The sequence below is a fragment of the Gossypium hirsutum genome, chromosome D07, assembly GCF_007990345.1.
Source record: "Gossypium hirsutum isolate 1008001.06 chromosome D07, Gossypium_hirsutum_v2.1, whole genome shotgun sequence".
Taxonomy (NCBI): Eukaryota; Viridiplantae; Streptophyta; class Magnoliopsida; order Malvales; family Malvaceae; genus Gossypium; species Gossypium hirsutum.
In genome coordinates, this window is record NC_053443.1 from 2,687,154 (window position 1) to 2,705,483 (window position 18,330).

The following is an 18,330-nucleotide window of genomic DNA, read 5'->3' on the forward strand; positions in this document are numbered from 1 at the left end:
CCTTGTTACGAAAATTGTTTTCCTTTTTAGCATAGGCCCAGTAGACGAAACAGAACACTTAGGATATACGGGACTAATACAGAGATGCATTATTATGCACTATTAAACAGAGAGCACTAAAGTGCTATACAAAGAGCACAAATGTGCTATACAGAGAGCACTAATGTGCTAATAATCGGAGAGCACTAACGTGCTAGAAATCAGAGAGCGAGTTAGTAATCAGAGAGCACTGACGTGCTAATGACCAGAGAGCATTGATGTGCTAATAATTAGAGAGCACTCTAAACTCCCTTAATATCCTAATAGTTCTAGTCTCGTCTACTTGGGCAAATTATTTCATGCATGCATATCACTTTTACACTTTTCGCATAATGCTTTTACATGCTTTACAATTTAATCCTTGTACCAATAATTCGTGCATTTATTTCTTCTCTGTCTTTAACACATGTAATATATTTCAAAATTTACTATTCATCCATAATTCCCTAATAATCCTTATCATATACTTCATATATTACTTTTGTAAATTTTGTAATTTAGTTATCAGCACAATATTTCGTGTAGCACTATAATTTACTTTTAATAATACATATAACATAATATTCATCATCGACATGTATTATAAAACATTTATTCATACCTTTACGAGTTTTAATTCATCATAATCAACTTTAAACTCATATACTTGAGTATTGCTTTAAATATTATCGGAATTAGTTAAGTTGAAAATTGTAGTTAACATATCCAAGTAATATTTTTTCAAAAAGAAATGTTATTATTAATGACAATTTTTTATTAATTAATATTTTTTAGGTAAACCCTTTTATTCTTTGGATATGGACTTTCAAGCTTTAACAAAAAAAACCCGACCCATAATCAGGTACACCTGTCGCGGCGGCTACGAGATGTCGGATGAATAAATATATTATGACAAAAATATAATGTCGGTAATGACAATATATCGCAAATAAAAATAGAAATAGAAAAATAAAGAACACAGATATTTTACGTGGAAACCCTTTCGGGAAAAAACCACGGGCAGAGGAGAAGAAAATTCACTATGTCGAAAAAAATTAAATACAAGAGGAGTAGACTGTGCCTATTTATAGGCTTGTAAACCTTATTCTAATAGGAGTAAAACTCCTTATTCAAATAATATCAAATAGATGGAGTTTAATAAGGTTTAAAAAACCTTATTCTAAAATAAAATAAAAGAAGTATAATTCTATAGGGATTTAACTTTTATTTTATTTTACCACAATATTTTATTTAAATAAGGATTTGGGTCACTTAATTCTAACAATCTCCACCTTGACATGAATTCTTAATGAACAAGTTCTTCATCGCGAACTCTCAACGAACAAGTTTCTCCACCTCTTCCATAAAACCCCTTAAGGGTTTATTTTCAACAATGAACTCCAACTAAGTCTAAGCAATGCTCAAACTTGGTTATAGGAAGTGACTTAGTCATCATATCTGCAGGATTTTCATGAGTACTAATTTTGCTCACAACAATATCACCACGAGCAATAATATCACGAACAAAATGATACCGAACATCAATGTGTTTTGTTCTCTCATGAAACATTTGATCTTTTGTAAGGAAGATGACACTCTAACTGTCACAAAATACTGTATTGATTTGAAGGTCTTCATTGAGTTCACTAAAGAGTCTCTTCAACCATATAGCTTCTTTACAAGCCTCAGTAATCGCCATGTACTCAGCTTCAGTGGTAGACAAAACGACTGTAGTTTGCAAAGTGGCTTTCCAACTGATTGCACAACCTCCGATTGTAAAGACATAACCGGTGAGAGATCTTCTACTATCGAGGTCCCCAGCAAAATCAACATCAACATACCCAATGATTCCATCTCTAGTTCTTCTAAACTGTAAGCAAACATCGGTAGTACCTCGTAAGTATCTTAAAACCTACTGAACTACTTTCCAATGTTTTTTACCAGGATTCGCCATGTATCTGCTAACTGCACTAACTGCATATGATAAATCTGGACGTGAACAAAACCATGGCATACATGAGAGATCCCACTGTACTAGAGTATGGAACATGTGACATGTACTCAATCTCATCATCTGATTGTGGAGACAAAGCCGATGAAAGTCTAAAATGAGCTACTAAAGGAGTACTTATAGGCTTAGCATTCTGCATATTGAATCTGGAAAGAACTTTCTCATTGTACCCTTTCTGACTTAGATACAATTTACTTGCTTTCCTATCATTGAAAATCTCCATACCAAGTATTTTCTTTGCTGGTCCCAAGTCTTTCATCTCAAATTCTTCACTTAGTTGGGCTTTGACCTTTCTTATCTCTCCTTTATCTTTCGCTGCTATCAACATGTCATCAACATAAAGGAGTAGATACACAAAAGAACCATCACTGTTTTTCTTAAAGTAAACACAACTGTCAAAGCTACTTCTTTTAAAATCATGAGAAGTCATAAAGGAATCAAACCTCTTATACCACTGTCTTGGTGACTGTTTCAAACCGTAAAGGGACTTTTTCAGCAAGCAAACATAGTCATCTTTTTCTAAAACTGTAAAATCTTCTAGTTTTTGTATGTAAATATCCTCCTCAAGTTCTCCATGCAAAAATGCAGTTTTTACATCTAACTACCCAAGCTTCAAATCATGCATGGCCACAATACCAAGCAAAGCTCGAATTGAACTATGTTTCACAATTGGAGAGAACACATCTGTGAAGTCCACTCCTGGAATTTAACTGTAACCCTTTGTAACAATCCTTGCTTTATATCTGGGTTCTTCAACTCTTGGAGTCCCCTCTTTCTTTTTAAACACTCATTTACAACGAACAACCTTTTTACCTTTAGGAAGTTTCACAAGATCCCATGTTTGATTTTTGTGTAATGATTCCATCTCCTCTTGCATAGCAAACATCTACTTTTCTGAGTCTTCACAACTAACCGCCTCAGAATAATTAGATGGCTCTTGGTTTGTATCTATATCTTCAGCCACATTTAAAGCATAAGCAACTAGATCAGCCTCGGCATACTTCTTTAGAGGTTTAATTTCTCTTCTAGTTCTGTTTTTGGCGATAGAGTATTGTGGTGAAGAAGCAACTCTATTTTGAATTTTTGTACTGGCTTTAGTAGTCGACTCTGTTGTAGATTCTAGATCAATCTGATGCTCCACCTGCTTTTAATTTTCTTTATTGGAAGAGTCTTTAAGAGATAAGTTAGGTAGCATAGCAGTTTCATCAAAAACAACATCTCTGCTAATCACAACTTTTCTATTTAGGACACCATAACTTATACCCTTTTACACCAGCTTTATAACCAAGAAAAACACATTTAATAGATCTCGGTTCCAATTTTCTATTATCCACATGAGCATACGCAGGACAACCAAAGATCTTTAAATCAGAATAGTAAGCAGGATTCCCAGACCATACCTCTTGTGGAGTCTTTTTCTCAATGGCAACGGATAAAGATTGATTGATCAAAAAACATGCAGTAGAGGCTGCTTCTGCCCAAAATGACTTTGATAAGTTGGCATTTGACAACATACATCGAACCTTCTCCATGATCGTTCTGTTCATTCGTTCTGCAACGCCGTTTTGCTGTGGAGTATAATAAACTGTCAAGTGTCTCATGATCCCTTCTGACTTGCACAGTTTATTAAATTCATCAGAACAGAACTCTAAGCCATTGTCTGTGTGGAGATATTTTATTTGCTTTCCCGTCTATTTTTCAATCATGGTTTTCCAAGACTTAAATGCGGAAAACACATCACTTTTCTGCTTCAGAAAGAACGCCCACACTTTTCTGGAAAAATCATCAATAAAAGTTAGCATATAATTAGCTCCACCTCTCGAAGGCACTCTGGATGGCCCCCATAGATCAGAATGAATATACTCTAACGTTTCCTTCGTGTTATGGATTCCTCTGGTGAATCGAACTCTCTTTTGCTTCCTAAAAATGCAGTGCTCACAGAACTTCAGTTTGCAAATTCCTTACCCATCAATAAGTCCTCTTTTGCTCAATTCTGTCATGCCATTCTCACTCATATGCCCTAGGCGCATATGCTAAATTTTAGTAATATCATCATCTGACAAGGAAGAGGATGACACAGCTACATCACCAGTAATAGTAGAACCCTGCAAAACATATAACTTGGCAGTTTTTCTCTGCCCTTTCATCACAATAAGGGAACCTTTAGAAATCTTCAAAACCCTACTTTCAGCTGTGTATTTGTACCCTTTTGATTCAAGAGTACTCAATGTAATTAAATTTCTCTTTAATTCTGGAACATGGCGTACGTCATTGAGTGTTCTGACAACTCCATCAAACATTTTAACTCTAATTGTTCCAACACATGTAATTCTACATGAAGCATTATTTCCCATCAACACAATACCTTCAGACACTATTTCGTAAGTTGTAAACCAATCCCGATTGGGACTCATGTGGAAGGTGCAACTCGAATCAAGGATCCACTCCTCGCTCACTTTGGAATTGTTGACAGAAGTGACTAGAAGTTCACCATCACTATAATCTTCTACAACATCAGCTTTACCATAATTTTCTAGTTGTTTTCCATTTTGATTCGCAGTCTCCCTTTTGATCTTGTTCTGTAGCCTATAGCACTCAGATTTAATGTGCCATTTCTTTTTGCAAAAGTTACAAGTTTTACCTCTATTTGAAGACTTCGATCTATCCTTAGATTTACTGCGAGGATTTCGTTCTTGTGTCATTCCACGATCATCATTAGTATTTCGATTTTGTCTCCCACGAACAATAAGACCCTCTCCCTGAGAGTCGGTTTTAAGCACAAGATGCTTCATCTTATCATACGAGGTTAAAGAATCAGAAACCTCATCAACTGTGAGAGACTCGCGGCTATATAAAATTGTATCTCTAAAGGTTGAATAAGACGGGGGCAACGAACAAAGTAGAATCAACCCTAGATCTTCCTTATCCTACTGAACCTCCATGGCCTCCAAGTTTGAGAGAATTTCTTTGAATACTGTTAAGTGTTCGTGCACAGATGCACCTTCCTCCAAACAATGAGCATAAAGACGCTGCTTCATATGTAGCTTGCTAGTTAGAGTTTTCGACATACATATCTGTTCCAACCTCTTCTATAATCCAGTGGCTGTCTTTTCCTTCATCACATCCTGCAAAATTTTGTTAGACAGATGTAGATGTAACTGTGTTAATACCTTTCGATCCTTGCGCTTCTTCTCTTCTTCCGTCAAAGTTGAAGGCATATTATCTATCCCTAGTAGGGCTTCTTCTAAGTCTATCTGTGCAAGAACTGCTTACATTTTTATCTGCCACAATGCAAATCTGGTGTTGCGATCCAATAGCGAAATTTCGTACTTCAAAGACGTCATTACCGTGATTGAGATGAACAACCCGAAAGCTCGGATACCAATTTGACAAAAATATAATGTCTGTAATGACAATATATCGCAAATAAAAATAGAAATAGAAATAGAAAAATAAAGAACACACAGATTTTACGTGGAAACCCTTTCGGGAAAAAACCACAGGCAGAGGAGAAGAAAATTCACTATGTCGAAAAAAATTAAACACAAGAGGAGTAGACTATGCTTATTTATAGGCTTGTAAACCTTATTCTAATAGGAGTGAAACTACTTATATTCAAATAATATCAAATAGATGGAGTTTAATAAGGTTTAAAAAACCTTATTCTAAAATAAAATAAAAGAAGTATAATTCTATAGGGATTTAACTTTTATTTTATTTAATATTTAAATAAGAATTTGGGTCAGTTGATTCTATGATATTAAAAAGATGAATAAACATATTAAAAAGGTTATGGCATTGGCAGGCAGCCTGCCAAATCAAATTACCCCTCATCTCTCTTTGTTCTTTAAACTCTCTTCGATCATCATTCTCCCCCATCTTGTTGAATCAAATCTTTATTTTAAAAAAATGGGAATTCTGTCAGAAATGAGGGATGTTTGGGTACAGAGAAGAGCAAAGTTCTTCATAATTCCTTCTCCCGCTGAAGACCAGAAGAAATTGAGAGCCCAGCAATCCTCCCAAGGTTTTTTTTTTTTTTGGCTCATCATTCTCCCCCATCTTGTTGAATCAAATCTTTATTTTAAAAAAGTGGGAATTCTGTCAGAAATGAGGGATGTTTGGGTACAGAGAAGAGCAAAGTTCTTCATAATTCCTTCTCCCGCTGAAGACCAGAAGAAATTGAGAGCCCAGCAATCCTCCCAAGGTTTTTTTTTTTTTTGGCTTTGAATCTTTCATTTCCTTAAATTTTCGGTGATCAAAGCTGGCATCCCATGAAATCATGTTGCATTTTCCCCTTGTAATTCGCTTTAAAAAAACTTTTTTTTATTAAATTTGAGTATATACATATGTATATATCAGATATTAAAATTTTAGGAAACTAATGCAGAAGGTATTCGTGCCGGTCTCAAGGCTGCTGCCATTACCGGCATTTTTACCGCTGTGCCTACAGTAAGTTAAACCTTAACCTTTCTCTTATTGGTTGTTCTTTTATTAATACCAATATTAATTATTCCTTCCTGCCTGTGTTTTCATTTTACAAGATTTTCCTGCGAAGTTTTTCTTTGGTTACTGATTGTCCGTGTAAGTGGTAGAGAACATGTAATTACAGTTTCATGATCATTTAAAATATGCTTGAACTCACAATACTTTCACTACTCCTGGCATCTAATTCTCTTATTGCTTTTATTTTTAGAAATTTTAGGAATTTAATCTCCATAAATTAATTGGCAACCCTTATGTGTTTTTCTCAGTTGATTGCAGTTCGTAAGGTTGCTTGGGCAAAGGCAAACCTCAACCATACTGCTCAAGCTCTTATCATAAGTGGAGGTGTTTTCTGAAACCTATACTACTTAAAATTTATTAGCGTTACTCAAAAGCAATCATATTCTCACTAGTCCTAACTTGTGATATGCATTATTTCTATGTATTATTAATGTATGAATCCAATTAAGACATTTGATTATAACAGTTTTTCTCGTCGTAATATGTCTTATCTGTTATCGGTTAAACAACATCGATTGCCGCTTACTTCATTACTGTTAATAAAACCGTGTTGGAAAGCGCTAGGAAGAATTCTCGAGCTCAGTTTGACAACAAAACTGCTTGAATACCTCATCCGAAGGTAATGCAAAATGGACTGAGAGCAACTTTACTATATGTGTTACAGTTTAATGATGTTGGTCACATAATGCAATTGTTTTCCTTCCTGGGTTTTATGTTCAAATGTTGATTTTCTATTCTAGAATTTAAGCTGGTTTGCAGTTTTTGGGTTCGATTGTATCTATTTAACAAAGTAATTGATCCCTAGCGTTTGTGCCATTATTTTAGAGTGTTCAACTCATCTCAATGATATAAATTCAATTTGTAAATTCAAATTGCAAGAGTTACCTACTAGCGATGTGTGGGGTAATGATTTACTCTTATTAATGGTATGTAAATTGTATCACATATATTTAATGCATTTCTTAATTGAAAAAGTAAAAAAGATATATAGAAAAGGAGTAAATGCACCATTTGGGTCTAAATCCTTGAGCAATGCTCACATAGGGATCAAATCTTCCAAAGTGATGGCTGCTCATCGGTCCACGAACAAAATGTATTAATACAAGTACAGCACATTGGGTTGATGGTATACTTTCTCTTTGATTGAATTATGACCTGCCTGCAAATTTTAAGAATGATTGAGATTTATTTTAAGGAACCTGTGGGGGTATAGGAAGTTTTGTAATATTTTTACCATAAATAAAGTGATAAAGTATCTATAGTTAATTTATTATCAATTTTAGTTTAGTCCTTAACTATTTAGTTAAGGATTGTTTTATTAGATTTCATATAAAAATAAGAAAAAAAAGACAAAAATATCAATATATTAATATTCATTTCTTTCTTATAAAAATATTTTTAAGTAGTTTTATTGATTGAGTTGGTGTTGAGCTAATTCGTGACACTACTCGATCAATTATTTAATTAACATTATAAATTAATAGTATATATATAGTGCATAAAAGAACAGTATTGATATATAATGCACACTACATTATGAGACACTCACAACGTAGATGAAAATAATTATCTAACAAATATATTTTAGAAAAAAATTGATATAAAAAACAAATGAGAATTTAATTAAAATAATAAAGTTAAAGTATTAATAAGAAACTCGTGTATTGGCTTGATAGTCAATGTGTTCACTGTCCCAGGTGTGGCGCTAGTCATCTTACTATTAAGGCTTTGCCATCCTATTATAATTCACAAAAAAAAATTAATAACTCAAAAATGGTATGTTTTTAGATTTTATATACAAATATAAAAAGATATTAAAAATATATAACTTTTTGGTTAGTATTAAGTACACTGAGAATATTCTTTTTTTTATTCCACAAGCAGTTTTGAAATTTTGATATGTGCCTCTCTTTTTTAAATATTTATTTTTTTGATTTTATATTATACCTCAACAGGACACTTGTTACCCCTCTAACTTTAGTTATCAAAATTTAAAAACTCCACTAATAATATACCAAATAAATTTCCATAACTTTTAATCAAAATCATCTACAATGTCAAAACTAAATATTTAAATATAAAAACTTTAAATATTGATTATCTTATTTAATCCAAAAAATGTATACTATAAATATAAATGCTTCAATTTTGATTTTCATTTTTTTTTCTTACAAAAAAAAAGAGAGTAGCAATTTACATATCCGTGATTACATTAATGTCATCTTGTAAATTATTTAGAATAAAAGTATCAATTTGTTGGGGAAGCGAAGCAAATTCATGGAGACTCAATTTATAGTCAAACATCATACCAGCTAAGGCATTAGTCGCTCCATTAGATTCCCTGTAAATATGCACGATGTGAACCACCCATATTCGAGCGCAAAGTTCTTTTATTGTGCATATCAATAAACAATCACATTCCAATACAACCAATTTCCACCTCTTAGACCATAGCAACTTAAGTTCAACACTACATTTCCCAGTATTGCGACCATAGCCAAATATCCATTTACCATGATTGTCTCTAGTAATCCCAACTGAGCAAGCAAGTTTGGTATGAGGTTTTCTTGCATTGTCTATGTTCATTTTGACACAACCAACTATAGGTGGTTGTCGAGGGCTTGGTTGATTTTTCTTTTCAATTATCTAGTTGTGTCATAATTTATATGCTCAAAAAAAATTAAAATGCTAATTTCATTTAATAATCTACATGCAATTAATATTGTACTATAAATTTTATTACATGTTTATATGTGTGAAAATAATGTATTTGAAATAAATAAATTGGGTAATAAAGTTAGAATTTATAAAAATATCAAAATAAAACTTTAATTGAAATTGTTAAAAAAACACATTATAAATGTTTGTAGCATGAATTTAAATTTTGGCATTTGTAATTTTTTTTATTGTTTTTTATTGCATAACTTTAATGATTAAGGACCGACAACCCCACCCACCATCACCAACTATTTAACAGTTACTCTTATAAACTAAAGTCTTATCTTTTATTTATTTATTTTGGTCTAATTTTAAATTTATGAAAATTAAAAGGTTAATTCTTCTATTTTCATTTATTGAGATTTTACTCTCGTGCGTTATGAAAATTGAAAAATTAATTAAATTTAATAATTTAATTATTAATTTGAAAATAATCAATTTAGCAATTCATGAATATATAAGGAATTGATAAAAAAATTGCCGTTAAACAATTAAATCAGATAGTGATAAATTTCAGTATTTTTAATAAAAAATAACAGTTTAATAATTTATATGAAAAAAATAGCAAAAATCAATGCTTAAATTTACGTGTTTATCAATAATTAGAGTTGCTTATCAATTTTGTATTAAAATAAAGATTTAATTTGTGTTTTCAAATCGTACTAAACTAGTTTGATCAAGAATATGTTAAGGCATCGGTTTAAAGAGAGGCAAAATTTTAATTGATTCGTGAGTTGCTATGAACTAATTGAATCAATTTAAAAATCAATTAAACCAATGATTGAATCGGTCGAACCATATTTTATATTTTTTAATATCATAAATTTTTAATAAATTATTTGATCTAAACTAGACGAACCAAAAATAAATAGTTTGATTGGTTTGGTCAAGGTTATTTAAATTGAATTGGATCGATTGGTCAGATAGATTAGATCAGGAACCTGTAAGGACGTTGATTCAAAAAATAAAGTATTGAACCAGTTAACTCAGATATTGGTATTGCAAAAAATCAATTAAACTAAATTTTTAATATTTTTATTTTTTTAAAATTTTAATAATTCATTTAATTAATTCGAATAGATAAATTAAATTGATTAGAACAATGAAGCAATAATTTATATTAAAACTGTGGATTTGACCGCTCCCAAATTCTTAGATTTAACTTTATAATTTTTATAAAACAGAGATATGAAGTTCTTAGATATTTTTTAAAGCCAAAGTATAAGTCTATAAGACAAAAGAGAGAATAAAGAAAAAATAAAACGGAGAAAAAAGAAGGCGCCTGCCACAACAAAGTAATTTTTATTTCGGTTCCGATCCTCAACTTAAAATAAATATCATAAATAAATCTGGCAATTAATTATTTTTAGTCAGTCATCTTAATCAAAAGGGGAAAAAAAAGAAAAAAAAGGTAGAAGGAAAACACCCTACCAAACGCTCCCTTACGCCACCGAAACGGCGGAGCCTCCTCTCTTTTTTTCCTCTCAAATTTTCCTTCGCTTTCTCGATCTTTCCTCTCTCTCTCTCTCTCTCTCTCTGTTCTTCAACATCGTGTTTAGATCCGTTCCTCCATCCTTGAAAGATTCCGTCTTTGACCCTTCTTCGTTGAATCTATCAAACAAATTAGGGTTCCGATCTGTTACCTCTTGTGTTCGTTTTTAAAAAAAGAAATTTTTTTTGCCTCAAAAATTCATCTTCCAAAAAGGAAAAAAAGAAGAGAGAGAGGTTTCGATTTTCCTTGATTTTGCTTGAGATTTATGTTCTAATCTGAAATTCATTACCTTAGTGATTTGCTATATCGGTTCGATCTCCATTACGATTGCTTGATTTTGTTTTGGATTTGGGGTTAAATCCAAGCTTGCGTTTTTTTTGAGGGTCTGGTTAGTGGTGAAACCGATGGAGACTCAGAGCCCGAACGGATCTTTGCAGAAACAATCACTGCCTCCGAAGAATTATGGAATCACGAAACCAATATCACTCGCGGGGCCTAGTGAGGCTGATATTCAGCGGAATACGGAATTAGAGAAGGCAATATATTAGTCTGTTGTTTTTAGGATTTCTTATTTTTATGTTGATTTAATTTCACTTTTTTTTTGTTTATTTCTGTAGTTTCTGATAGAGTCGGGGCTTTACGAGAGCAAAGAGGAGGCTGCGAAAAGAGAGGAGGTTCTTGGCCATATCTCTGAGGTAATTAGCAAACAATTGAGTTTGTTTTACTTGCTGCCTTCTCATCTCCGTAAATGAAGAAAATGCGAATATTTTTTGGTAAATTGCGTTTCTCGGACCTACTGGTTCGTGTTTTACTTATGAATTGACTATAAGCACCTAGTTGGCTTGCATGTTATGGTAATTGCATGGTGATCTAAATCTTGAATTTTTATTTACTGTTTGTTGTATTTTTATAAGAAAATATCTGAAAGAATAATCAGATAAAAAAGAGGAATGGACTTGCAAGGTTTTATCATGTTCATTTGTCAGTAAAAGGATAAACCAATTTTTTGGTGTGGTTCTAAACTAGTGAGTTATTTTCCTTATAGATTGTAAAAAGTTGGGTAAAGCAATTAACTCGTCAAAGAGGCTACACTGATCAGATGGTGGAGGAAGCAAATGCTGTCATTTTCACTTTTGGATCATACCGTTTAGGGGTAAGCATAAATTCCTAATTCCTTCATCGTAACTGCTGTTTGATAAACTTATGTTCTAACCTTCATGACATTTCTTTGCAATCATAGAAATTTGGTTTGAAATATAGCAAACTCGTTTTGCCTGGTATTTTAGGATAAGAAAATGGCCTAAGGGATATAAAGGTTGGCTTGCAACTGAGAAAAAAAAAATACCTTCTATAAAGTTCCTTATGGTATTTGGTTGTTGTTGAAAATCTAGCTACTATACTTTGGTTTCATTGTTCTTTCTGTTTTTTGGAAAAATTAATAACTTCTCTTGGTGCCTGGGCATGTACCAATTGCCTTAGATGTTTACTCTGTTTAATTTGTTGTGTTTATTTTTTCTTCAGCATTAGTCAATGACATCTTTTTATACTTAGATAATAAGCAAAAACGTTCTGTTTTGATAGGTGCATGGACCTGGGGCTGACATAGACACTTTGTGTGTTGGGCCATCTTATGTGAACCGAGAGGTGTGTTTAATCTAGCTAAGTCTTTGTTTTACCTTGAGATTAGTTGTTGGTCCTTTAATTTGAGTTTTATTTATATTCGTTTTGAATTTCTCCAGGAAGATTTCTTCATCATTTTGCATGATATTTTGGCTGAGATGGAAGAAGTTACTGAACTTCAACCGGTTCCAGATGCTCATGTCCCAGTAATGAGGTTCAAGTTCCAAGGGATATCTATTGATCTTCTTTATGCAAGTATATCTCTTTTGGTCGTTCCAGATGTAAGTTTGTAATCCTTTTTTGTTTTTTTGAATGAACACTCTTGCCAACTCTACATCTCTTATAATCACGTGAAGGCCAAAAATGATTTCCTTCACATAGTGCAGGGTGTTGCAAGCTATTTTATGCTAAAGAAATTGCCTCTTTTTTTCTCTTTTCTTGGTTTTTTGATGCATTGTCAACTAGACCTTCTAACATTTTTGGTTTTTAATAAGTTATAAGCTATCTTAAATATAGTGATATCCTAATGTTGTATTCTTTTGAATACAATATCTTATTATCCTTCATAACTGATGAAAAAAATAATAATTTTCATCTCTGACCTTTTGCAACTCATAGATACATCATAGTATATGAGATTCGGTATCAGTACCTTTTAATTAGTATTTTCCAAATAGTTGCAAAAAGTAAATTAACTTCTAGCATAGAAAAAAAAATAAAATAAAAGAGAGTATATTTTGATGGTTTTGTTTGTTCAAAATGAATTTGACCAGGAGTTGGAGGGTTCTTGGAATATTTTAACTGCATTTCTGTTTGAGACAAGAGATGTTACCTTTGCTGTTGGGACTACCAATACAGAATTTTCATAATGTAAAATTTGCTGTGCAATATATGGTCATATGGTATAAATAGATGTATGATGAAAAATGTAGTGTTTGAATTCTAGTAATGCAGTGCATGTTTAGTTGCTGTCTACTTTGATATATATTTTGTTTTAATCTAATCAACAGGACCTTGACATCTCACGCGAATCTGTGCTGCATAATGTTGATGAGCAAACTGTTCGAAGTCTTAATGGGTGCAGGGTTGCTGATCAAATCCTTAAACTTGTCCCAAATGTCAAGGTAAATAATTTGTATGCCTAGCGGCACTTGTTCTATTTTTTGTCTAATTTTGCAGTCTTCTAATCTATCACTCTATTGTAGCACTTCCGCATGACACTTAGATGTTTGAAGTTGTGGGCAAAGAGGCGTGGAGTTTATTCTAATGTAAGATTGCTATTTATTGGTTTCAACTTTTTTCTTCATTGTCGTCTTTGCTTTCATATTATGTACTTAATTTTCTGAGTTTACTCTCTTAGGTTACTGGATTCCTAGGAGGTGTAAATTGGGCTCTTCTAGTTGCTCGTGTGTGCCAACTTTATCCCAATGCAGTACCTAGCATGCTGGTTTCTCGATTTTTCAGAGTTTATACTCAATGGAGGTGGCCAAACCCTGTTATGTTGTGTTCAATAGAAGAGGATGAACTTGGCTTTCCAGTCTGGGATCCGCGCAAGAATCATCGGGACCGTTTCCATCATATGCCAATAATTACTCCTGCATATCCTTGCATGAATTCCAGTTACAATGTCTCTTTAAGTACACTTCGTGTTATGATGGAACAGTTCCAATTTGGTAATAGAATATGTGAGGTGAGACAATACATGGTTCTTTTTGTTAAGGTTTAGCTGCCTTTGTTGAAGTTTGAACTATTGATGATTTAGCTGCTTTTTCTTGATGTAGGAGATTGAGCTAAACAAAGCTCAATGGAGTGCTTTGTTTGAGCCTCATCTTTTCTTTGAGGCATACAAAAACTATCTACAAGTTGACATAGTTTCGGCAGATGCTGATGATTTACTGGCATGGAAAGGCTGGGTAGAGTCTCGGCTTAGACAGCTAACCTTGAAGGTAAAAAATTGGCTGTGTTGGGGGAGTAGTCTATTGAACTTTAAGCTACTATGTTTCATTTAATCATTATGGTAACTTTGAAGATGATGTTTCCATATCATTCTGCAGATAGAGCGGGACACAAATGGAATGTTGCAGTGTCACCCTTACCCAAACGAGTATGTTGATACATCCAAGCAGTTCCCACATTGTGCTTTTTTCATGGGTTTGCAGAGGAAAGAGGGAGTGAGTGGTCTAGAAGGTCAACAATTTGACATACGTGGAACAGTTGATGAGTTCAGACAAGAGATAAGCATGTACATGTACTGGAAACCAGGAATGGATATTTATGTTTCTCATGTTCGTAGGAGGCAGCTCCCAGCGTTTGTTTTCCCTGATGGATATAGACGGCCTCGATCATTGAGGCATCCAAGCCAGCAGACTGGAAAAACTTGTGAAGATGTCACGACGTCCCGCTCAGGCTCTGCGGAAAGACAAATTAAGAGAAAACGTGATGATGAGACAGTTGATGAAAAATTGAACAAGCCTGAGAAGCGAGCCTCAATTAGCCCCCTGAGAATGGAGTCGGTTTCTCCAGATATTATTACAAGCAAGTCTGTTGGAACATCTCATAATAGCAATGGTCAAGCAGTTAAAGTAGAGCATCGAGGAACTGTGGATCTTGATAGCTTACGAGGGCAGACTTCTTTAGACATAGATGATTCATCAGTAGTTAGAAGTGTAGAGTTAGCTGAGCAGATAGGCTTACCGTTTAGGCAGGAGTTGCTTTCTCCATGTGAAGTTTCTGATTTTGAAACAAGAGAAACATGCAAGGCTGGCTTGAATCAAGAGAAAACTGCAGATTCGACATCAGCTTTCATCAATGATCCTGAAATTGGATCTTCTAGGAGAATTTTGAACTGGAAAGGAGTGGGTGCCGAGGTCGATCAAGAGGTGGTCAAAGCATGTAATCAAACAGCAGCGGTAGAAATTGCTGAAAGTGTATTTGGGTCAAGTTCCAATGCGCAGAACCTCAATTGCAAGGTGAGTTTCTTTGTTTGAGGTATTTGGGTTAAAGATTGTAGCAGATGGCAGTGAGAATACTGGAAGTTCTGGAGATAGTGAGAGTCAGGGGTCTTTGCAGGGTAGTGTCTGCGGAGCTGATTTGGATTCACTTCTGGAAAAAGGGCACCTGAATGCTAGTGCTGTTTTCCAAAACAGCTTGTCTGAAGAATTAAAGGTTTTGAATCTAACACTTGGACATAAATTACTTGCATATTTTTTTTCTATTTTATAGCCTGTTCTCTTACTGTTTGCTTTCTATATAGGCTAGCTTTTTTGTTCCTTATTTTTTTTTTCTGTATCGTTGGGTCATTATGGCTGTCAATCCTGGTTTTTGAATTTTATTTTCAAAAATGTTCATGACCTGATGTTTGATGGTGTGGGAGCAAAATTTTGGTATCTGATGATTTAGAATTAGAAAATCTCATTACTTATCGTGTTTTTAGGAATCTCTTAAGTGATTTTCCTGTCATCATTGCAATTCTTTTTGTAGCTTTTTGTCTTCCGTAATGTTTTTATCACCTTAATTATCAGCCAATCTCCTAACTGGTGCATATGTGGTGGCAGGTCCTGCTCCACCATCATACGTGCTATTTTCCAGTAACTGTGCTTAAGACCTTGACTGTGTTTTGTGTCTAAGGCTCAGATGCTTGACCTTCCTCTTATTTCTTATATTTTTTATGACTTAACTTTTTTGGTGACCTATTTACCTAACTAGCTTTTTTTTACCTGTATTTTGTTGTATAGCCAAGTATCTCAGTTGGAAAGGTTGTAAATTCACAAGATGGAGCTAGGTCAGAAACTTTGCAGAAGCCAGTGATGAGGCATGTGTTTTTTGGAACTTCAATTTTCTTTATGCAAGTTATGATCTCTTTCTGCTGTTCTGTTTTTTTTTTCTTTTTTTTTTGATTTATTTATAGCAGGTTGAGTTTGAAGTCAACGGCATAATGTGTTGTAGATGAGGCGTCGGGAGAAACCTTTGTTGCCCCAAGGAGTAAGGCCAGTACACCTCAGTAAGTGTCCCATTATTTGCTGGCTTACATTATGGTTTTACAGGTATACCGAGTGTGAGTGGACTTGGCAGCACATTCGACCCGTGCAGTGGAGAGCTGCGTTGTTTGGCTTATACTTTTAGGTTTGGTTGTGGTGTTTTGGGTTTTATTTTAACCTTTGGAGGAGAGCCAAGAAGCTACTAAAGTGCCTCTGGTTCTTTTTAAGACTTTGCCATCTCTTTTTTTATATATATATATTTGCTACTTGAGTGTTGTCGCATGCTTCTTGCCTCCCATTCAAGAATGAACAACTCTTCATCAAGTAAATTGTAAATCAAACTGGAGTGTTGCCGTGTAACGTTTAGACCTTTTCTTTTTTTTTTTCTTCTTAATCTTATGTAATACTATGTACACTTGTGATACAGTTTTTCAGTGCTTTCAAGTCATTATCTGTATACGCATCTCTCTCTTACAGGAACGCCCCTGCATGGATGCCCACAGTTGGATACTGGATAGCTAAATTTGTTAAAGAGATTGATTGGAAAAAGAGTATATATATTGCGTACTCGTTAATTATTTATTTAATGCGCATTTAATTAACTATTAAAAAACTTCCATTGTGCTAATTGAGTGCAAGCTAATTGACGTTGATGTTTTTGTGTTCGCCTAGAGGTTGTGGGTTTATACATGTAATTAGGGGTGTAATCGGGTCTGAATATTGCCGAGTTTGTGCCTTAGCTCAATTTTTACGTTTGATTTTGGCTCAAGATATAGTCGTGTCTTTCGAGCTCGATTAAAGTTTGCTCGAGCTTGAATTCAATAATTTAAGGTTAATAATGTAATTTAATAATATAAAATGTAAAAACCTTAATAATGCAAGCTGCTCGATCGATAGTCTGAGTTTGACTTGGCAATTATCAAAGTAAATATCAATTTTTTTAAAATTTAACTCGAATAGTTTGTGGGCATTAGTGTTTTATTTACATCTATTCAGGATTAACTTGAAAAGAATTTGGATTTAAATTTCGTTTGTTTTATTGAAAATGTTTTTTGAAAAATATCTTTTTGTATTTTCTTGTATTAGTTTTATGAAAAGTGTAAATCATTTTCCAAAACTCCTTTCTTGGTGATTTTATTGTTATATAATTTTTTTTATGTTTACATTAACAATAAATTTTTTATTTTAAAAATATTTAAAATCAATAAATATTAATAAAAAAATTATAATCTTTAACATTATTAAATGTACATATTTAATTATCTATATCTAATTATATAATATATTATTAATAAATATAATATATTATTTTTATAAATTATTTTAATAATAAAATTTAAAAATAATAGTTTTAAATAATATTCTTCATATATTATTGAAAATATTCAATATTAATATTTTAATAAATATTTATTACAATTATAAATATATTAATAATAAATGTTTTGTAGTATAAATGTTAAAATATGTCATAAGTTTGTTTTCTTCACAAATTTGGAATTTAATCTTTGTACTTTTATTTTCAAGAATTTAATCACTCTACTTTTCAGATTTAAAAATCAAATTCAATTGTTAATATTGCTAATTCTTTTGTTGTCACATTTTTAAATAAAAATACTCGGTATTCATGTAACTAAAAAATGGGGTTATAATGAACATGAATTTAACAAAATATTTTTAATAATGCTAACAACTGAACCTAAATTTTAATATCTAAAAAGTAGGGCTAATCCAAAAAAAAAATACAAAATTTCAAATTTAATAAAGACTTATAACATAGTTTAACCTAATGTAAAAATATGAATATTGTAATTATATAAATATGAGTATTCGTTTAAATAATGTTTAGCTTCATTTATTACTTACAACTCTAATGTGTCAATATGTACTCTCATATATGTAATATATGTCATTTAAATTAAGTTTTAATTAAGCATTATAACATTGATTATTACAAAATATTTTCTTATTATAAAATAAATTTTGATGGT

At 32.7% G+C, this 18,330-nt stretch overlaps 2 protein-coding genes across 14 annotated transcripts; both read left to right on the forward strand.

Annotated features, from left to right (window-relative positions):
* Positions 1-5,800: 5,800 nt before the first annotated feature.
* Positions 5,801-7,420, forward strand: LOC107953860 (uncharacterized). Of its 5 annotated transcripts, XM_041097048.1 has the most exons (5): positions 5,801-6,053; positions 6,135-6,233; positions 6,417-6,478; positions 6,571-6,610; positions 6,781-7,420. In XM_041097048.1, exons 1-5 carry the CDS (start codon positions 5,822-5,824, stop codon positions 6,795-6,797), a joined length of 450 nt encoding a protein of 149 aa, XP_040952982.1. In that variant the 5' UTR covers positions 5,801-5,821; the 3' UTR covers positions 6,798-7,420. The 5 variants fall into 5 exon arrangements, with proteins under 5 accessions (XP_040952982.1, XP_040952983.1, XP_040952980.1 ...); XM_041097046.1 differs by having other exon boundaries at positions 5,811-6,233; XM_041097047.1 differs by lacking the exon at positions 6,571-6,610 and having other exon boundaries at positions 5,813-6,053.
* A 3,176-nt stretch (positions 7,421-10,596) lies between these two features.
* Positions 10,597-16,796, forward strand: LOC107953855 (nuclear poly(A) polymerase 4). Of its 9 annotated transcripts, none has more exons than XM_016889290.2 (14): positions 10,601-11,278; positions 11,360-11,437; positions 11,788-11,895; positions 12,324-12,386; positions 12,482-12,643; positions 13,373-13,486; positions 13,568-13,630; positions 13,723-14,052; positions 14,144-14,308; positions 14,417-15,331; positions 15,432-15,527; positions 16,097-16,173; positions 16,270-16,343; positions 16,406-16,796. In XM_016889290.2, exons 1-13 carry the CDS (start codon positions 11,147-11,149, stop codon positions 16,295-16,297), a joined length of 2,331 nt encoding a protein of 776 aa, XP_016744779.2. In that variant the 5' UTR covers positions 10,601-11,146; the 3' UTR covers positions 16,298-16,343; positions 16,406-16,796. The 9 variants fall into 9 exon arrangements, 8 of the variants coding, with proteins under 8 accessions (XP_016744777.2, XP_016744786.2, XP_016744779.2 ...); XM_016889294.2 differs by having other exon boundaries at positions 16,097-16,143; XM_016889296.2 differs by having other exon boundaries at positions 10,602-11,278; positions 16,097-16,143; positions 16,273-16,343.
* The last annotated feature ends 1,534 nt before the right edge of the window (positions 16,797-18,330 follow it).